We start from the raw sequence: 22,202 nt of genomic DNA on the forward strand, positions 1-22,202 counted from the left end.
TCTCTGTCTTTTCTCTCTGTTTCACATTCTGTCATGTGTCTCTCTCAGTTTCACATCTTTGTTTTTAAACTGTTAGAACTGATCACAGTTAATGCAGGCAACACAGGGTTGTGTATGATTTCTGCCTCTGTCCTTCACTGGCTGCACAACTCTCAACATTGAATATCATTTTGGGTTTGTTTTTTTTGTTTTTTTTTAAGCACTCATTTGGCAGCTAGTGCTGTCAAAAATAGTAAATGGTAAAAATACTGCATTTATATAGCACTTTAACCAAAAATGCTTGACGGTGCAAAAACCCATATAAGAGCAACTGGTATATCCATTTAGTGTGTAACCAAATAAAATAAATTTCAATTCATCAGTAAGTCAGAATCTGGTATTTTTCCACCAATTCATAAACAACCCGTGATCTAATGTCACTTATCCATTAAGGTTTCATATACAGTTTTCAGTTAGCAGGATCCCCTCCAAAAACACACACAGATGTTAGTCAATACATCTGGTCAGCATTTGCATAATCATTCCACTGATCAGAATTCCAAACACAACCCCAGTTACAACAACTATGCACACAAATACATGCACAGGCGCACACACACACACTAACTCGTTCTCTCCCCCAAGCCAATCGCTTGTATTGATCATTCTCTCTGATGTGATCTTCAGCTGATCAGATGCTACCTGCAGTGAACTAGGGATCAATGCCTGATAAACGAGAAGAAAAACACTCGTTTATCACCCTGAAGATGAACGGATATCATTTTTCTCTCAATTTCTCTCCTATTGACTCAGAGACGGCTCCCAGGCACCACCAATCAATCACAGATGTGTAGTTGAAGGGGGATAAGGCTGAGGGGAAAATAAAGGTGGAGTAGTCATTGACACCATATTAAGATATACAGACATGATAAACTGTGAGGTAATTTTTCTCCACTTGGAGGGAATAAAATAGACAGTGGTCCCTGCTGAGGAGGATCAAGATGGAGCCCCCCCCTAAAAATTTGCTTTGCTTGTTGAGGTTTCTTTAATAGTTTGAAACATGGTCAAACACTGGTAACTGTTTATTGATGAGTCCTTGGCGGACATAATTGAATCCAACCTACATTTTAATTGAATGTCTAACTTAATACTTTTTATTGTTCAATAATTTTTAAACATCTTGGAAAAAAACCATTACTGCTAAAGAACAAAATCATCTGAGAAATCTTAGATTTTGCTGTAAAAAATATAAAATGTTCACCATTAGAGCTGAGTCCCACCCACATGGCACCATCCTCACTGATATCAAAGAGTCTTGCAGTCAGAGATTGTGTGTCAAATGGTGTCCCATCCTCCTCCAGCCCATCCAGGAACAGACTCGCACGTTTGTCATGGACCTGGAAAATGTGTGAGAAAAAAGGGTTTTTATTTCCTTTCATTTGTATTTTCTGTAATAGCAAACTAGAAATTATCATCGAATTATGACTGTTACACTTTATCAACAAATCACGGAAAACTACACCAAAACAATAAACCACTTTCTTTCTTGAGCAGTAAGAACATTTCAGGTGAGAAGGGGTTGAACCTGAATGGGTTTTCTCCTGAATTTTGGAGAAAAAAAAGAAAGGAAAAAAAAGTAAAAACATCCACATTTACATGAAGAGTCGCTAGATATCATTATCAGTCTAAGTGCCACAGTGAAACCTACCAACATATAATGGAGCAGCCTGAGGGCCAGATGCAGCAGTAAAGGCCTAGCGTCAGTTACTGCTGAAACGCATAACGGCTCAGAGAGTAGCAGCTGCTCAGTGTGTGAATATGTGCATCTGTTTTGCAAAACTATATGCACACACTATGCATGTGTGTGTGTGACCATGTGTGTGTGAATTATACATACAGCTAATCTTCCAGCTCATTTCCCCAGTAGCAGAAAGAGCCTCGGGCTAAACTGCCTCAGCTGCAAATTAGCTCTCTGTTTGACCAATATCTCCTCTCCACTCCGCTCCTCTCTCCTTTCCTGATCTGCTGCATGAATATTAAAAACTGCACGGCAGACAACACCGTCAAAGCAGGATCAGCTCGCTCTTACATCAAACCAAAAAACTTTAATGTGCCCTGTCCAACTCTCTCCCTTTACCCCATCTCCAAATCCTGTGTATGGGAAGCACACTGTGGGACTACTGATAAACCTCACTCTTGCTGTCTTTAACTAGAGTCCCACTCTCTTCATCGTCTCTCCTCTGCTCTGGTCCTCCTTGCTTTGTCCTTTCTCCTCTCCTATGAGGTCATTTGATTCTTTCACCTTTTTTACTTTTTTGAGTTTCTTTACCTCATATTCATTTGCTCCCTCTCTTTTTCTATTTTTCATAACCATCTTTACTTTCTCTTCCCTCTCAGATGACGACTTCCCCCTCTCATCTGCCTTCCTGTCTCTTTCCCTCATGTTTATCTTGCCCTGTCGCTCTCACTTGTTGTCAGCTCTTTAGGGAAGTTGAAAAGGTGTGAGGAGGGAAATAAGTCCAGTCAAAAAACGCCTTTAGGGGATGAAGGCAGGCCCAGACAAGTGTCTGCCTCTCAGAGGATAGTTAAGACGCCCAGACAGACACTTTCATGATGGCTGATTGAAGACTGGCAAGCGCATGAGAGCACGAGAGAGAGAGCGAGAGAGAATAAGTGTGAAAAAAGGCAAGAGGAAAAAAAGAGACGGGGGAGAAAAGAAAAGTCAGGGAGTGGGTGTAAGAGAGGGAGCTAGAAGAAGGGCCCTCTTTAGGAATCTCTAAGCCAGAGCAGTGTGGCTCTTGGGGAGATGTGAGGCAGTTGTCAGGCCTGATGTAAATGAATCCTGAAGCGCTTCATCCTCCTTAGCTGCCACATGCCCTTTTGAAACACAGCCAACTCCCCTTTGTTAGCTTTCACAAACACTTTCCCTCCATTTTCCCTTTTCCCTGTCGATCTATATTTTTACCTCCTTCTTTCCTCTACATCTCTTTGTCTCTTTTAGCCAGCGTGACTTCAGAGTTCTTGGAGAAGGCAGAAAAAAAAGAGAGGGAAGTACTCGGACAATTCTTTAGGGTCGATAACTGTTCTTATTTGGACTGTGTCCGTTAAGTCCAAAGGATAGGAAATGACCACCTCAACCTCTACCCATCCTCCTCCATTTATACAGCTAACCCTTTTCATTTAGTGAGACCATGCAAATGCACTTTAAGGTACCATCATTGCATTGATTTTAGGATGAACATTACCAGTATGATTCATTTCCAGCCATTATTTAAATTTAAGCAATTCTATGTCTTGCTTTTTCTGAAATGATGGAATAGAAAGAATAAACAACTGAAGACTATTAAAACATGAAACCTTCTGGATGAGCTAGATTTAATAAAAATTTTCTATAATGGAAAGCAATTTTTTTTTAAGCTTTTTCCAAATGGGGACATATTTGTGTCAAACTAAGTTTGCTTTCACCTTCTGTTCCAGTTCATCCAAATAAAGCTGCTGATGTTTAAATCTGGAGACTGCCATGCTCCTTTATTATATGAAGCCACCAAATGACTCCTCTCTAGTGCTTTGGCTCATTATTTTGCTGTAAAATGAACACCTGACCAGCCAGTCTGTCTTCCTTTGTTAATTATTTCTAATTATTCTCATAAAGACATACAGAACTGCTTTCTGCAGTAAGGCAAAACAAGTTTGTTTATATGTGAACATTCACACGCAAAGCAAAAGCAATTAGGCTTTTACAGGCATGGAAATATATTATGTACAAATTTAAGAACAATAAAAAAGACAAAAAATTAAAATAAGTGAATAATGTGCAAGATTGCTGCAGGGAAACTATGGATTTTATATGATTTTTCAGTTTCTGATGAACTTTCTTTTTTCTTGCTGAGTCTGCCATTCATTAAAATTGAACTCTCTCTTTCTCTCATTTTCTTCCGGTCATCCGTCAGGGTCACGGGGGGTGCTGGAGCCAATCCCAGCCAATGTTAAGGGCGAGGGCAGCATATACCTTGTACAGGTCGCCAGTACATCGCAGGGCCAACACATAGAGACAGACAGAGAAAACCACTTTCACTTATACCCACGAGCAATTTAGCGTCACCAGTCAACCTAGACGTGTGTCTTTGTGCTGTGGGGGGGGAACCCACGCAGGGGCAGGAGAACACAACTGTTAATAAGTGTGAATACATAATTTAAAACGTAACTCACTAATGATGCTAACTCAAGCTTCAGCTCAGCAACTTGGTACCTACCTACTTTGCTATGCATTTCTTTCTGGTAAACTCAAAACTTTTCTTCAAATTCATATTATAGCTGAAGCTGGAAATAGAGACGGCTCAGCAGGGTTCAATCTCGGGCCAGCCTGATCATTGAATCCTAACATCGTACTACCTATGGTCCTGCCATTATTCATTGCTCCCTTTATGTTTGGCCTGGATGCCGATTAGGTTTCTCCTGAAACATTCCTGCACAACCACAACTCAGGCTAAAAGAACATACACTCCCCGCAGTCATATTTTGGCTGGACAATAATTCAATATCAATATATGTTATGATTGATTTTGACTTCAATTATTTGAAAACGTCTGTCATTCTGTGACTGGTGAGTATATTAGAACCATGTGCTGTATAAGACTGACTGTTTCACAAATACATGAAATGGAGTCCCATTTATTTGCTTTTCTTTAACTCCTCTTAGAGGAAAACTTGTATTATTTTTTCTTCTTATCAACTTAATTTATAAAGGTTCCTGGGCTCTTAAGGAACAAACCCTTTCCCTGTGCTAAACCCACGCCACTGGCAATGTTGCCACCTAAGCTGCTCTAAAAGCCCAGGAAAACCCTGAGTGGAAAGCTTTTAGTGATCTGTAGTCTGGCATTTTGACTAAAGCGCTTCTCAATTTTCACTCTGCTGCCAAGCCATGGCTCAGTACACAGTGTGGACAGCAGTGTTCCTTCTAAGCTCACTTTGTACAAAAGAGAGTGTAAAAAAATCTATTTATATTTGAATATGTTTTTAACCATCTTGTGTCACATTAAAAAAAAAAAACTGCATGAATTTTAAACTTCAGGATTAAATTTAAGTAGTAAGAGAACCTGGTGTTAAAAACTGTGTTAGAGTGCTCGTATGTAATGTACAACTATGATGATCTTCTAGATATATTCATTCTTTCTTTTTTCAAAAGGAGAAATGTGGGCTTGTTTGTATACAATGGGGAGATATAGGTAACGAACAGCTAACCACAGTGATATGTGAGAAGGTTACTTAGTGACTTGGCTGCAGCAACACTTCCTGTTGACTGAGGTCATTCTCCAAGAACCCAATACGAATGCACACTGACCTACATTTTAGCACAGTGGTGATACAACAGATAATTTTACCTAAATTACCGTTATGTAGGTAGAAGTAAATTTAAGTGCCAATTCTAAGACCAATCCATCATTACATTCAGCACAAAACATATATCCTTGTCATTTTTATGTTGCACTCTCAGCAATATAAGCAAGTGTACAGCTTTAAACTACACATCTAAGTCATGTTAGGTTGTCAGATGATGCAAGGCATCATTTAAAAAAACTCAAATGGAAAGCGAATAATTCTCTATTGTCATGATCAAAATTTAGATGGACAGGATTGCTGTGGATTGTACGGTTTTCTAGGCTGACAGCTGCCATGCAGTGTCATATGGAAGCATTTCATTTTGGCTGAATAAATGAATAAATATTCTTATATTTTGAACAGCCAGACATTATCCAAACATCTGATGTAGTGCACAAGCTGAAAGGCTTATAAATAACATTTTATTTACAGGTAGAACGGGACTGCGGATTTGAGAACTTCAGAGGTGACAGCTTGAGGTCAAAATAAATTAAAAACTGAAAAGCACTCCTGGATAAATATTTCTCTGATTATTTTGTCAAAGCTAAAGACGTGGATATCTTTATGCAGGAGATTACTGTTGTCTGTGCGGCATTTTTTTTTTTCATTTTCCTAAATTAGACAATAATTGCATACACATTTAAGGAAAAAAAAAAAAAAAAAAAAAAAAAATCAATAGAAAGAAAAAAATTACACATCTTATGCCCAAATTTCCCATTACAATACCATCATGATGAGAATGTGATGCAGTGCCAGACAACACAATATCACGCTCAGTATAACTAGACAATACCATGCATGTTTTCACTCCTTGCCATTTTAGCACTGGAGGAACAGTTCAGATCGTCAGACTGCTCAAAAAGAGGGATCTTCAAAACTGCCCAAATTCTTGTGGAAACGCAACATTTCTTCAAGTTGTTTACATCCCAGTGAGACATCAGTTTTTACAGAAGATCCCATTTCACCTGTCCTCCACAATTTCCATAAGCACTCAGTCTGACCTCTTCATCCATCCCTTCATCTCTGTCCTGTGTCCCTCCTCATCACCATCTACTTTTTCTTTTCTGTAAATTAGCCAGTGTATCCTTATAGTTGGTTGTTTCCTTTAATCAATTCCTCTCATTCTTTTGTTATTCCCTTTACTGCTGGCGTTGAACGCAGAGAACTTGGTCCACGTCTATCCATCTTGCAAGTGGTATTCCCTCCTCTGTTGCTCGCCCAGCCTTTGTTTACTTTTCTGACACCCCCCTTGTTGTTGCTGTCATGCTTGTCTTCACCTATCTCCTTCTCTAATTCCTGACTCCCTGTCTCTGTCCGCACACATCCTTCCTCACCAAGTCTCTCAGCGTCAACAAGCCAAGCTAAGGTGAAACAGAGTTAGCTTTATAGCTAGCTATACTAGCATAAGCTGAGCTAGCTAAAGAGTGGAGCCGCAACTCTAACTCACTAATTGTCGCCTCCATTTTTGCCGTCATCCTGCATCCATGACAAGAAGTTTGATCATAAAAGTAGGCAGAGGAGGAACTGGACATGTAGCACACAGGACAGTCTATTCATCAAGTTAACACACAGCACAACCAGCAGAGACCGGACCTCCAGACCCCCTGGAGTTTGAAACTGTTTATTGTTTCCATAAAATATGTTTTGTACAGACTACAGACTAGAGATTAGACCAGAGGTCTCCAAATCCAGTCCTGGATGTTTCCCGATTCAAATGAGTGACTCCTGATCAAACTTCAGCAGAGTTTAATGACGAGGTGATCATTTGAATCAGGTGTGTTGGAGCAGGAAACATCTAAAACCTGCATGACAGTACCAGAGCTGGAGACCTCTGGACTGGACCGAACCCCTCCAGAGACCGGTTCTTGTAGGGCCTCTTTAACTGAAGGTATTTTTATTTTTTGTACTGTATAATGACAATAAAGCTACTTTCCTTTCCTGTATTTCCTGAGGTATTTTTTTTTATACTTGAAAGTAATTTTTTAGCAAATACTTTTGTACTTTTGACAAAGCTGCTTTTAATTGTATTAGATTAATATTTGACAAGGAGTATCTGTACTTCTACTCAAGTAGTGAGGTTGTGTACTCTGTCCACCTCTGCTCTGCAGTAAGTGAAGCCGTCAATTGGCAGATCCAGTGAGAAAGAAAGAAAGTGAGAAAGAGAGAGAGAGAGAAATTAAGAGAAGCATGATGGTTAGTGTAGCTTGGAGAAAAAGACACTGGTACTCAGAGTAAAACCAGGATAAATGGGAAAGACATATAAAGAGATATTTTGGCCTGTTAGAAGAAAATTGCTGACGGAGCAAGGTGGTTCTCTATGTCACTGAGAAAGCAGCATTCAATGATGTAAGAAAGGAGGGGCAATGGGAATGAACACAGTGACGATCTTAATGAAATTCAAAACAAGCATGTTCTCATGATGCAGTGGTTTGGATACACTCCTTAGAAGCACAACGTTTCCCTGTGTTCCTATTTAATTGATGGTAATCCACTTCCTGTGCTCACAGATTCCCCCTTCTCACCATAGCGGGCCCAACTGGGTCTCCTAAAAGTTGCAAGATATTGAAGATCCTGCAGAGTAACTAATTATCACCAGTTAATGTAAAAGTTATAACCTTGTCAAGATCACACACAACTTGCTCCAACAATAAATGGCTGTAGCATCTGAATCATAAACAGATGTTAAACATCTGCCAGTAAACAGCGTGTGTGTGCGTAAAGAATGGAGTTACCAGAGATGAGTAGTGTATCATCAAGGCTGAGTACCTGAACATTATATTTTTGGTAGCAGGGTAGTTTGAATCCAATTGTGGAGCTTTATATATCCATGTTGATAAATATGCATTTTAAATTAGCTGGTGGTTTTTAGTTTAGGTAGGCCAAAAATTTAAAAAATTAAAAAAAAACTTTGGCCTGCCAGCAGAGGCATTGGAATATATAAACATAATCAGTTAATATTAGCAATATTTAAATTGGACTACTACCACTTTGAGTTATGCTTCAAAAACGCAATTAGACAGTCAATTTCTGCAGCGGATGTTTCTGAAAGACAGAGTAGTTCCCATGTTCAAGTCTTACAAAGTGTTTCAGACAGACATTGAATAGGGTAGAGAACAGGAGAGAAAAATGGCCTTTTGGAAAATTGAAGCATGTAAATCCATTTTACCAGACACCAAGAATACAATGATGAACACCAAAAATGGCCATAATAAGTCCTCCTTAATGTAGCCCAAGTTTTCCACTTCTGCATCCCGCGGCTCACTGTCACCTTTTCTTTTCTCTTTCTCTCCCCCTCCTGTTATTACGCTGCCTCTCCTTATTATTCAACGTACAAGGCTCTCCAACCAACTTTAGGCCCCCCCCCCCTATATTTGCCCTTACCCACTATAAACTGTTAGCAGCTCTGATGTACAGCCAGTGTTCTTTCTATCATATTAGCCCGGCTGCAGTGGGTGCAGGAAGAGATAGGAAGAGGAAAAGAGGAGGAAGAGGAATATAAAGGGAGAGAGAGCGTGTGAGAGGATGGAGAGGAGACACATTTGTTCTACTCATCTCAGCGCTAAAAGATACAATTACCTCTCACAGCATATTATCCATGTTTTATACCAGCCCAGGGCCCCATGCCTTTGCCTTGCCGTGCTCACCCCGTGTAAGGCCCATATTTTAACACTAGCTATGACAGTTTATTTAAGAAAAGAAAATTGTCCCCGGGGAGATGGAGAGGGAGAGAGAGAGAGAGAGAGAGAGAGAGAGCGAGAGAGAGTGTGTGTAAGGAAAATGAGAGGGAAAGAGGGAAGGACAAAGAAGGTGGAAGGGGAGAGACAATGAAAGGAGAGAGAATGAGAGATAGATGGGGTAGAGAGGGAGAGAGAAGGAAAGAAAGAAAAAAATCATCTCCCGGAAAAAAAGCAAAGAGAAAAGATAAAGGGATGAAAAGAGAGAGGGGGGGTGGGGGGTGGGCATATATAAGGTGACACACCAACCTTTTAATAAAGACCATAAGTCTCTAAGACTTTTTCTTTCTGAGCAAAAAGTAAAGAGACACATTCATGAGAACGTATTAGGAAGGAGAGGCACTCGTTGCAAAGGAAGAGAGAAAGCATGGAGGGAGTAAACAATGGAAGGAAATTTCAATTTCTGGTTCAGGTTTTTGCTCTAAATTACTGACAGAGTAACAATCTGAGATGAGTGCTCATTAACTGCTGGTTTAAACACAACAGCTTATTAACGACATTCACAGAGGCTTTTTTTTTTTCTTTAATGTGGATAGGATGTAGTGTGGTTCGAAACCTTATTAAAAATGTCAGTGTACAATCCTGTATAAGTGGATCAGATCACAGCATCATTATCTCTGTTACAGTCCACTCCATGTGTACGCATGTTGAAAATAGATATTCAGAAAATGCCAAATGGGGAGACAGTAAAACGATGTAATGGGATCACTTCAAATGTCAGGATTATATCTTAAATCTATCTTAAATCTAAACCAGCTACGGTCAGGCAGATCTGGTCTTGAAGACACATTTAAGGATCTGGGTCTCGGTTAAACTTGATTACCAAACAGGATCATTTACATGTGTTCTTTTATATATGAACTCTTCCGTCCTTTATTATATACACTATTCTGGGTAGTATCTGTTGCTCTTAACCTGTGTCAAGGAACTTCTACTTCAGTACAGATATTTCTACAAAGGGCAGGTTAACATAACATATGCTCTTTGGTGGATCCTTTTATCCAAAGCACCTTGTAGCACCCTTGCTGCATACATTTTTTGCTCTCATATCTAAAACCTCTAGTGGGTTAGCCCTAACCCTTCCAGTGTTGGTGCCTTGCTCTCACTATTACGGTGGACCACACTGCACAGTGGCCTGAAAAGCGCATGCAAAATAAATACATAAATGAACCTAAAGGCAGGCAGTCTCAAACACCATCACACATACATACACCTTTCTTTCCCTCTCTCACTTTGTAATTGATGCCAGTCTTGTGCCCTTTTGCCTCCTGTGCCAGCAGGCAGAGGGCTACCATAGAGGTGTCCAGTTAACCCCTACATAACAACCTTGCCTCACCTTCACACACTTGCACAAAACCACACAATACAGAGACACACAAATATGCTGTACTTGCTGTACACATATGCAAACCAACAGCAAATACAAGCATGTACGCAGTGAATTCACACACATAAAGCACAAACACATGACTTAACACATTTTGCCATATAAATAACAATTTCTGTAGTGTGTGATCCAACGCTTATCATGCGTATTTTCATACAATCCAACCTTTCAAAGGCTTGCTCAAATGAGGCTGAGAAAAGGGCTGTTCTTTTCCTGGGCCACAAAGGCTCCTACAGATGGATCCTTCATTTCTTAAGATTTTCTGTAGTTAGTCCAAACCACCTTGCCACCGGGGGGGTCTCTCATCCAGTGGACACACTAAACTTCACTCTTAGACTAGGCATGTGACAGCAGCTCTTGTTCTGCTCAAATGGACCTACGCAAAATATGCCAATGCTACAAAATAAATTGAATACTGCTGCCATTAGCTACAGTCAGCAGGCTATTGACAGAAGGATGGTTAGCAACAAGTGAACTTTCAAAATGAAATATCAAAATCTTTATAGGCAAGTAGATTGAATACCAAAGCAAGATCATGCAGCCGTAGATTTAACGATAGGCAATTTAGTAAATGTATCTGATGCTCATGTTCTCTAGCAGTGCAAATCCTTGCAAAACTATGGTCAGCACCAAGGTACATGAAACCATTGTCCTCGCTGTCAGAGTGGGCTGATGAGGCATGTGTATCTACTGAAGAAAGAAAGCAAGAGACAGAAACAGTGACTGTGGTGGTGTCAGATCAGTTGGTGCAAAATAGCAGCCTTCTGCCAGGATCACACCAGTCCATATACACACATACACACAGCCAGTCCTCCAGTGTAATTGTGCGTGAAAACATTCATTAAGGTCATTATGGCATGCAGTCGAAGCTTTAGCAGTCAAACTGTATAAGAGCAGAGTAGTGAAGCAGATGAGCTGTCAGGGTCTAGAGAACAAATTGTAGATTAGATGGGAACAACTTGTTCACTCCCTGCAATAAATACATAGATAGATGTGTGTGCACGTCCTTGTAATCTTGACTTGACCTTATCTTACTGTTACTCTCAGACACTGACCCATTCATCCCATTTTCATCTTTTCTTAACAATTCGATTCACCTCACTGTGTCCCTGTCTTCGCCAACAGGTGTGAGCCCCCTTAAAGACCAGCTATGTGTGTGCGTGTGCTCTTTTGTGTACGTGGAGACAAGGCTTTCATCACTAATGTGTCTTTGTGCTTAAGGCATGGCCCAGTTTTTAATAGTTTTAAAACAAATAAGGATAAATTAAACCTCATCTTCTCTGAATGAGTTATAAAATAATATTATTTATTGCACTACGAAATATTATTGAGATTTATCTGCCAGAAAATTACACTTCCAACATGCGTTGTCTGTTCTTCAGTGAGAACTTAAGGAGAGATTTGAAATTTTTATTTATACTAGGCAATTTGTGAGCAGTCACATTAGCAGGTAAAATCAGTACCGACCAATGTTCAGGGCTGTATTTCAATCAAGATTAAACTGGACTGGTACTTGTGGAGTCTGAGTAAGGCGGTATCAGTAAGAGAAAGAGACTATGAGTATGTCTGTATGCACAATGTTAAACATTCATACTGCCAGACTAGGTCATGATGGGATCAGCATGACTGGTTGTCCCTGCCACTTTCACATCCGATAATGGTGATTTGGTAAGGCACTAACAGACGGACCCCTCTGGGGGTCCTCCAGGCACAAAGTCAATCACTGGTACTCCAAAAGATAATACGCCAAAGCTATTTAAATTTTGAACTCACTTACTTTCTCTTCTTTCCATCTTTTGGCCACCTCTCTTTATTGCTCAGTACTTCCAAGAAAGTTATTCTTCTTACTATTTATCTCACTTCTCTTCTTTTCCTGACAAATACTTCTACACTTCTCATTTCGCTCACAGTGCATCTTCAGTTTTTGTCTGCTTCACCTTCAAAAAAATGCAAAAACCATTACAAAGTACAAAACACAACACAATAACATAACTACGGGCAAGGTTTGAATTTGAAAAAGTTTCCTCAACAAAGTGCTTCTCATGAATAATGAGTAAAACATCCACAAACACGTCAAAGTCATACGTAAATCTAATTTAAAATCAAAAGACATACCAAATAAAAACATGTCTTAAAAAGTTAAATTAAATGAGGAAATTATTCTGCAAGTCTGACCTGTGGTTGTTGCAAAGTTTAGGGACCCTGATAACAAAAGTATTATATGGTTTTCATCCTTGCCCTTGCCATTGCAAACCTGGCTTTAAAGGTTTTAAATGATATTGAATTAAAATGAATTTTAAAAATCAATCCCCAAATACACAGGAAGCCAGTGTAGAGAATTAGAAAGAAGCCAAGCTGAAGTGTTCTCAACTAGTTATGGCTGGTGGATTTTTGTTTCAGATAGGTGTTCAGCGAGTCTCAATTGTCAAGATGGAAGGAAATAAAAGCATGTACAAGTTTCTCCAATTCTGAAGTTAAGATTAAAGCCTTTGTCATTCTTAAGTAGTCAAAACATGACTTTCCAAATTTCCAGCAGGGGTTCAGAACAAGCTTTGACGCGAGGGCAATACTTTTAACTCAGTGTTGAGTAGCTACAAGACAAAGAAAAATATCATGACACATTAGAGCTTATCTTAAAGCAGAGTTATTTGATGTGAACCCAATTACACAGGCACACCACACAGTGCTAGACTGCAGATTGTATGTTTGTGCTAGATCGAGCAAGGCCACCTTCACTTGTGCATAGCAGCATAGGAATATGGCAGTTCAACAGTAAAGACATGGCTGTTCAAAGGAAAGGTCCATGAAGACCAATATAAAAAGTTCAAAATAAATGTACAATTGAATTAATATTTGAAATTAAGTACCTCAAACATGTCTTAGCACATGGCCCTGCCCACAACTTAAGGGAATACACCGATTATGGATAATGCCTCACACAACCCCATCAAATTACCCAAATTATCACTTAAACGCATCATTATATCAGTTATATATGTTTATTTTGGTATGGTTTAATAGATTATATTAATATACAAAACATTCAAAGCCATAAAACATCACCAGGTAAAGTGTGCTCAGGTCTCTGGAGTTTCTAGTGCTGGTTAATAGCATTTCCCACCAGGATACTGCTTACATTTCCATGCAGTCCGTTTAATAATAATCTCCTGCTGCTTTCATGACAGGAATAAATTCACTATACCCAATAATGAACAACTTAAATGATTTGATTATGTTTTTATAGTGTATCCCAGTATTGCTGCAGTTAAACTGAAAAATGTATGTGTCTGGCGGCTGATCACAGTTTTGACCTGAAATTTTGCACTGATAGTCATGAAGTGCCTGATGACATCAACAGGTGCAGTTCGTTGTTGTTTTTTTGCCAGCACATACTACTGTAAACCAATAGGGAGCACAGTGTAAATGCCAGGCTCACCAGGTTCTGTTAATTCTACACAGATCAGCACATTTCTTTTACCACGTACAGCTTCAGATTAGTGTTAATTAGTAAACGTAAAGAAAGGTAAGTCCGATTTTAGCCTTAGACTTCGAAGCTATCACTCAACTTCACTGGGTCACATTCCTCACTTCCCCCATCTTCTCTTTCTCTGTCCCTCTCTCCCTCCCCCAGGCTACCTTTTCATCCACTATTCTCTACATCGTTACCATAATCAGATAAGACAACTACCTAGGGAGCACCAGCATCCCTACAGCACCTTGCTCTTGGCACTGTGTGCATTTGTGTGTATGTGTGAGTGTGTGTGAATTGCTCCTGGCACTTGGAGACCGGTATTCCTTTTGACCGTCTTTTTGGTGTTTTGATCTTTTCAAACCGACAGATGAGTGGTGTGTGTGTGTGTGTGTGTGTGTGTGCGCACGCTCTATATGTGTAGGAAAGATTTCTAAATTACCCAGCTCCTATAGGGGAATGGCTGTATTACAGCTGACAGGCTGCTACAAATTACCACTGAACTGTGTGTGTCTGTGTGTGTGTCTAAGAGAATGAGTAAATGAGTGTGTGTGCATGCATGAGAATAGGAGTGTGCGAATGGTTTGTGAGTGTCAAGGATGATTATGTTATTCTTCTGGATGGTCAAAGCAGATCACATCACCATACCATTAAACGAAAGACAATACACACCTCCAAGCAACACTAACGCAACACAATTTTAGCAAAGTGCCTACGGGTTTTTTTTTTTCATGCCTAGATTGACATATACAAGTCACATAAATATTGTACACAGATACACATTAAAACCTTACCCCTGCAGGGTATACGCACATGTTGTATACACACACGCGCGCTAACAGCTAAGCCACGAGAAACCCTACATTCAGCACCACGGTGGACTGCTCAAACACTATTTAACAATACCAATCAGCGAGTCTGTAATTTAAACTGTCAAGTCAGAGGAGCAATAATTTCCCTTTTTAGTCAATATGGGTGGGTGATCTGGCTAAAGGAATTCAAAACAATCTCTAAGTATGGGGTTGCAATCCTCAATCTGAATCGCACAAATCCCAACAGATTTACCTCAATTCATGTGATTGCATCATTATTCATGGACATGGTTACATGAACAAATTTTTTTCAATTCAGGTCAATATTGCACTATAGAAGTCGGCCATATGATAAAAAAGGTCCATGAAGCAATAGTTTCGGATCGCCCAGCCCTTCTGATCAACATGCATCACTTCCTCATTCCTGTCTTGCCCCTCTAGCTGTGAATCATACCTTCAATCAAATTGCAGTTGATAGATGTTACGTTTTATTCCCTGCATTTAAGTTTAAAAGTGAAATAGTGAATTTCCATACAATTCCAAATAAATTTATAAAATCTTAGAAAAGACTATTATAAGAACAGTCTTTCTAGAGTTTCATTTTATTTTAGATTTTTTCGTTTATTTTCTTTACATTAATTAACATTTAAAGAACATATTATGGTTTGGCACTTTGGGAAATTAGCTTACCTCTATATTGAATATACAAATATGAGAAAAGTGATTAGATTGAAAAAAATTGAAAGCAGGAGCAAACAGCTACCATGGCTGAAAAGTATGCCAACCCACTCTAACCCTAACCTAACACCTGTCTCATTTAATTCATCTAACTGCAAACAGAAATCCAAGAATGAGAAACTGTGTTTTGACAAAGTGTAGTGTACTGTATGGTACTTTCATTTAAGGGTTTTAGTGTGAAGAACCCATTAGCGTTTCAAGCAAAGGAGAGCTGATTCCGAATCATGTAGAATTGCATATTAGAACATGGAGCAGTTTTGTTTTTTGGCATTTACGTGAATCTTCTCCTATCACAAGAAATGCAGAAAAAAATGAGAGGGACGAAAAGAAAAGGTTAGACAGAATGCAATCAGGACTATTAAAATCCATGCCAGGCCTAATCACAGTTTGAGCTCAAAGATTACACAGGCAAAAAGTAACCAGGCAACTTAATTTACAAGCACTAGCAATAAAGCTTCACATGATGACGATGTCATGCCCCTTAGTAGCCCTGGTGCTATCCTGTGATGCTGAAAGAGAAAGACTGTCTAGTGAAGTAATCTGTAAAAATTATACCCTTCATACCATATACAGTATGCCTTAACACTAACGCTGCATGCACAGAGACACACACACAAACTGGAATTCAATGGATCATTAAGACTAATCCAACTGATATATATATATATATATATATTAATTATAGTAACCACTGACCATATCCTGACTTTCGAGGTAAAAGGTTCGAAACTATCCAACAATTTGAAAAGTAAGAGAAACATACATTTTTGTGCTTATGAAAAACAGACATCATATTAATGCAAGAAAATACCTAAAATTCACAATTTCAAGGGTTTTCAGCCTTGAATCACCATACCACATAACTGGTGAGTGAGTGTGTGTGTGTGTGTGTGTGTGTGTGTGGGCACCTCTGGCCCCAGCAGCTGTGCCCAGGCAGCTGTTTGCCAGCATAATTACCACTTTCTCATTGACAGAAAGGAAAAAAGGTAAACGTAGAATGAAGAAGCACCGACCACTATTACAACAGTCAAACCCAAATCTGATTGTCTGTAAGGCAGAATGACTGAATGGGTTTAAAAAAAAATAAAATAAAATAAAAAAACACCTTCAGATGCACATAAACATTTTCATCATGTGCCTCTTAATGACAAGGCTGTTGTCTTGCCACCATGAAGATCTACACTCAAGATTTCTTACCTGCAAAACAAGATGTGTCCACCTCTCAAGTGCAATCCGGCCTTCTGTTCTGAAGCTGACAGTCAGCGTAGCCTGACTTCTGGACTGAACATACCGAAGGTTGACTGCTTGCTCAGACACTGTCACAGCAAAAAGCAGCTGCTCACCTAAGCTCTTCTCTATCAGCATCCTGAGGGAAACAAAACACACATACACAAAATACTTGGCAATGAGAAAGAGTTATACTTGAGCTCAAAGTGGGAGGTAAAGTGGACTCCGCTACATGCAGTCTCTCATTCTGACATTTACACACAGAATATCAATATTTTACATGACTGCTAGGTTTTTGCTGCAACACTGGGTGCAGACAGACATGCACAGCTTGCATGTGTCATATTAACCAACATCACTAGCATTTTATGGGAAATCATGGCTTTTATGAACCCAGTACAGTACCCCCTATAAATCATAAAGAGATACATGCATGAGAAAGTACGTATGTCTACACATGCATGTGTGTTTGTGTGCCTGCTTGTTGGAAGAGGCAAAAAAGACGCTGAAATCTTTACTTTTGTATGACTAACAGCTAATCAGCAGTGAAAGCGGTGCATGCACAGTGCCCACACGCACGGCAGAGAGGAGAAAGAGTTTTGCCGAATGGAGAAGGTCCAGAGAGCAGATATATGTTTCCAAGATGGATGTATAAAGAGAAACGGATACAGTGTTGGAGGTGGGGCCCGTTCATTCCTATGGACGTTGCTCAGTGGCACATGATGCCAAAAAAGTTAGCTTTTTGGGTGTCATGGCGGGCATACAAATACCTGGCTCTTCCACATATTTTATATTGAAATTTTGGAAACCTGTAAACATATTTACTGTAGAAAACTTTAGGGTTTAGCAATTTATTTATTAAGTTTTCATTTAACTTTATAAGAATTTTGTTAGAATTCTAAAACACAGATGTCCATTGTCTAAGATAAAAAAAAAAAAAAAAAAAAACCTTTAACATGTTGCAGATCTGTTTAGCAAACATATGCTTAAAGGCATTGAAATGAAGTTAAGTGTTGGTGTTTTTTTATTTTGTATTGTATTTTGTATTATATATTGTATTATATGTAAAACTTTGACGGCAATATTTTCCCTTTTACTGCAAATTAATATCAGCTCCAAATATCGGTTATCGGCCTCCTTGACTACTAATAATCGGTATTGGCTTTCAGATAAACCATATCGGTCTATCTCTATTACATTCTCTATATAAACCATAAAAATGAGTAAGGCTTTTCATTATCTCTGACAACATGGAAAGTAACTTTTACTGCAACCTGTCCATTTAGGAATGTTCAATACATCGAAGCAACCTAAATTAAATCTAACCTATATTTAAAGCGGTAATGAAATGATGTAAAAGTATGATTTGTATGAACAGGTGGCTGGTTCTGTTCATTGTTCAGATGAGGGGAGTGTTGTGAAAACACAGTGAGAGGGACAGAAAGAGAGTGGTGAGCAGACACAGGTGAGGACAGAGACCTCCTTTCATCCTGATTCTTTGATGGTGGCCATGATTGTCTCTGCAACAAAAGAATGATAGCCAGTGACAGTACCAGAGAAAGAGAAAGGGAGAGATATTACTTCCATTCAGATGCATTCAGCCATACAGGTGTCATGTTCAGAAGACAAAGACAACAAGACATGTCTGTCATCTGAATCCCGAGACAGACAACTTGACAAACAAATCACAGCATGAAATACAAAGGAGAGACTTGATCTCTGCCTGGTTCCCATTCTTGGAGTTAAATTTTACTGACCGCAACATTTCAATTGAGCATCCAATGAATTATTGGAATACACGAGCAATCAATCTAACACTGCTCGGGGTCTTTCTTCACATCTGACTGCAAAGCTTTCAGTCACATTTATCTTTTCACTCCTACTGAATATTTACGTTTTGACATAATTCGCCTCTCCATAGCCTATAACAGCTAAATTAAAAATGTCTTTAATTAAAAAAAAAAAACATGAATCATTTTCACTTTTCTTGTTTGTCCTAATGGAACCAACCTTGATATTACAAGACAGTGTAATAAATTTAGACAAATAACTCAACATGTCTTGGTGGGTTTTGAACTCATTCGTCAAAAGGGTAGTTAGTTAGGCTCTTTGTTGTATGTCATCCGCTCTCTCCCTGAAAAATTTCATTGCACCTCTTTGGTATCTTAATAAAAGGCAAAAAAAAAAAACAGCTAAAGAACAACAACAAAAAAGTCTTAGGAGGGTGTGAAAGATGTTTTACAAAACCTTGTGTCTCTAAGAAATCTGAATAAAATTCTAAATTGTAAAAAAAAAAATACAAATAAAAGTTAGAACAGCCTACTCTGGTTAAGAATCAGTTTTGATTCTTTTTATTTTTAGACTTTCCATCATGAGTCCAGCAAAAATCACCCAAAGGTGAATCAGTGTGGTATACTTTTATTCAGCAAATTTCACAACGCTGGCAAATACAAACCGAGAGGTCAGAGTTATGTTTAGCCAGTTTTTAGCTTCAAAAGCGAGCGCGCTGCTCAAGCAAACTACTTTAAGTTACACAAAATGAGTTCCCTCATTTCGTGTGTGCATGTGCTTTGCGTGTGAGAGTGTTCATTTGTTTGTGATTGCAAACTGATCTGAGTCAGCGAAACACTGCACCATCTCCTGGAACATGCCAGCATGCTCTCATCCCTTTACAACACCACATACTCACACAACACGTCTAAGTAGGACATGAGAGCTACTTGTTGGCAAACATTTCCTGATGTGACACTGACCTGAAATGACCTGAACTGCTTCTCATGCTTCAATATCCCGTCAATGTTCAAAATACATATTAAATATCATGAATAATTTACCTAAATGTAAGTTACTGCAGGCAGCACTGGACAACGTTAAATTACTGTAGAATACTGCACACTAGTAACTGTGCCTAATACTTTTGAAACACAAGTATATAGCACAAAATTCAAAGAAACTATTCTTATTCCTGCATTACTGTTATTCTCCCTTACTCCACTCCAAATCTTTTCACATAAAGTAGACAAAAAGAACTAATTCTAGCTGCAATACCCATGTGTACTAAATAAAAGACACTCCTTTGTATAATACTTCATATAGGTAAGATTAGCTTTTATAGGCTATGGTTACCATCCTCTTTTTCCTCCTCTGCCTCCATTTCATGTCATAAATCGATGTGGTTTATTCTCCACGTCTTTCCATTCATGTCATTCCTTTCCATTACTACCTTTGACATACCTGTACATGTGACCTCAGGATTTTTCACTCAGCTTGATTGCCTTTTCCTTTTCCTGCCAACTGCAAAAAACCCTTTTCACGCCTTTAATATAAATTCAGTTGTTTTTTGTGTACCTGAGCTGTGATCCAGTATGAACTGTCAGTTTCTTCATAGCAAGATGTTACTCTACTGTCCAATACAGTCTTAAGAAAACTCGAAATGTTTTAACATGGTGCACTTGTTGGAAAAGTTAAACTTACATTTCTCCAGGAGAGTTTGGTTTTATCCACAGTGCCAAGGTGAGCGACCCCAACACTCCGAGTTTCTGTGACGGGGGCATGACCACACATCCCTCTGGGACGGGCTGAAACAGCAAACTGTGAGATCCAACAAAAGCTCCTTCTGAATGGATAGATGTTGTAGTCTTTGCCTGAGTCCCAGGACGAGTGCCATTACGGTCTTCAGTTACACAGGTACTCCTGGTGGAATCAAGTTTAAATATGTTCATATTTTGTTTCAGAAACATTGACTATGAATTTCCAAATTCCAAAATAACTTATAAGATTATTGTTATATTATTTATCATGCTGTTGTCAAACTTATTTTACTCATTCACTTTTTTTTTTTTTTTATTTATTTTTTTTTTAGTACCTAACAATATAACTCTGAGTTCGATCTACCTACCAGTGTGCATGCAATAGCAAAGGGGCATATGGGGGTGTGGAGGCTCTGTAGGGGCAGTCTTGGATGCAGAAGGCCTGGTAACATCTCTGTAGGTCAGTCTGGGCGGAGGGTGACTGACAGTAGCTGCTCCGCTCTGGAACCCCACAGGTGGACCGAGGTGGAGAGGTGGATATGGGTTTGAATGCAGAAATGTTTTCCATTGGTGGGAAATTACCCTAAAAGAGAGGAAGGTTGACGTGTGATCATTCTATTTGATACAAGCTTCTTGACATTTCTGCTTATTTGTTTTGGTGCCCTGCTAAACCATTCAGATTCAATAATGCCATTTTCACAATTTAGAGGCTCTAATAAAAGTGGGATAAGATGGGTGCTGTGATATGGCACAAACCTTTTAGTGGCTAAATCCCATACCATCACAGACACTGTAGATAAACATTACATTTTAAATGTAGTTATGAAAATCAATAACCATGCAAGAGGAAAAAAAGAGGCAGAGAAAATATCCACATGTACTTGTGCAACATTTCACTTACTTTAGAGAAGACATTTTGACACATGACAAAAGTGAAAGCACAGGTGTAAATAATGAAATGAATGGCTCACTGCTCACTTGACCAGAGCAGAGCTATCATTACACCCGTGCTTATTCTACTGTCTCAAGTTAAAACATCTTTTTAAGAGTTATAAAGAACACACTGCGTTGTCTTTTAGCAACCCATCACCTTTGGATCAGAAATGAGAAGTGACTCTTCAAAGACACCCTTACCTGTGATGAAGCAGGTTTTAGGCACAGGCTGAGGAAGAGGATCGACAGCCAGATGTGATGCTGCCTTGTTGCCTTGATGTTTTTCTCTTTCGCCATCTTCTCTTTAGTCATGTCTGTCAGGAGAACCAGCCACGGAAAGAAAGGACAGCTCTTTCTTTTTCTCATCCTTTTCTCCCCTTGCTTGAAACCGCCTTCTGTGTCTTCGGCTGACACAATCTCTGAGACATTTGTCTTCCCATTGCTGTGTCCTTTTCTCTTACTTTGTCCACATTTGTTTGAATCTTTCTGAATTGCTCTTTTCGCTAAGTTTTCTCTCCCTCCTCTTGTCATCCTCTGTCCCCCAACTCCTCTCTCCACTCTTTCCTCCGTTTTCTGGCCTTCCTTCTCTTTAGTCCAACTTTGGCCCTTGATCAAACATCCTGGTAACAGATTCTCCGAGGGGTCCAACGTGGTCCGAGGTTGTTGGACCATCTCGGACAGGGGTTCTGGAAAGTTCCAAGAGGCAGAGGGATGTCCAAGAACCTGGATTTCTTTCGGTAGCCTTCCAGCAGCACTTGAATAAGTAATGACTGTCATGGCTTCATGGTTACAGGGTTACAGGGGCATTTTTTTTTTTAGGGTAAGGCTACAAAGCTTAGCTCTCTGCCCCTCACACAGTCACACACACACACACACACACAAACCTCAACCAAAGCCTTCATATGATAGATAGGATTTCACAATCTGGAGATGGAAAAGAGAGAAGGAGAGAAGGAAAGAGCGACGTGGTCAGACCAAAATCCAACAGGAGACAAATCTGAGGGGAGTGAAATG

The 22,202-nt window shown here is 39.3% G+C and overlaps 1 protein-coding gene across 1 annotated transcript in view; it reads right to left on the reverse strand.

Annotated features, from left to right (window-relative positions):
• The window catches only part of ush2a (Usher syndrome 2A (autosomal recessive, mild)), a 169,802-nt gene extending 147,942 nt beyond the window's left edge, over nucleotides 1–21,860 (reverse strand). Inside the window, exons 1-5 of the mRNA XM_029498572.1 lie at nucleotides 21,390–21,860; nucleotides 20,624–20,838; nucleotides 20,200–20,418; nucleotides 16,696–16,864; nucleotides 1,241–1,376 (exon numbers count right to left, since the gene is read on the reverse strand). Coding sequence (XP_029354432.1) covers nucleotides 1,241–1,376; nucleotides 16,696–16,864; nucleotides 20,200–20,418; nucleotides 20,624–20,838; nucleotides 21,390–21,860 — 1,210 coding nt within the window. The remainder of the gene's footprint in view (nucleotides 1–1,240; nucleotides 1,377–16,695; nucleotides 16,865–20,199; nucleotides 20,419–20,623; nucleotides 20,839–21,389) is intronic.
• Nucleotides 21,861–22,202: the final 342 nt, after the last annotated feature.

The sequence above is a fragment of the Echeneis naucrates genome, chromosome 3 (assembly GCF_900963305.1).
Source record: "Echeneis naucrates chromosome 3, fEcheNa1.1, whole genome shotgun sequence".
NCBI classification, from domain to species: domain Eukaryota; kingdom Metazoa; phylum Chordata; class Actinopteri; order Carangiformes; family Echeneidae; genus Echeneis; species Echeneis naucrates.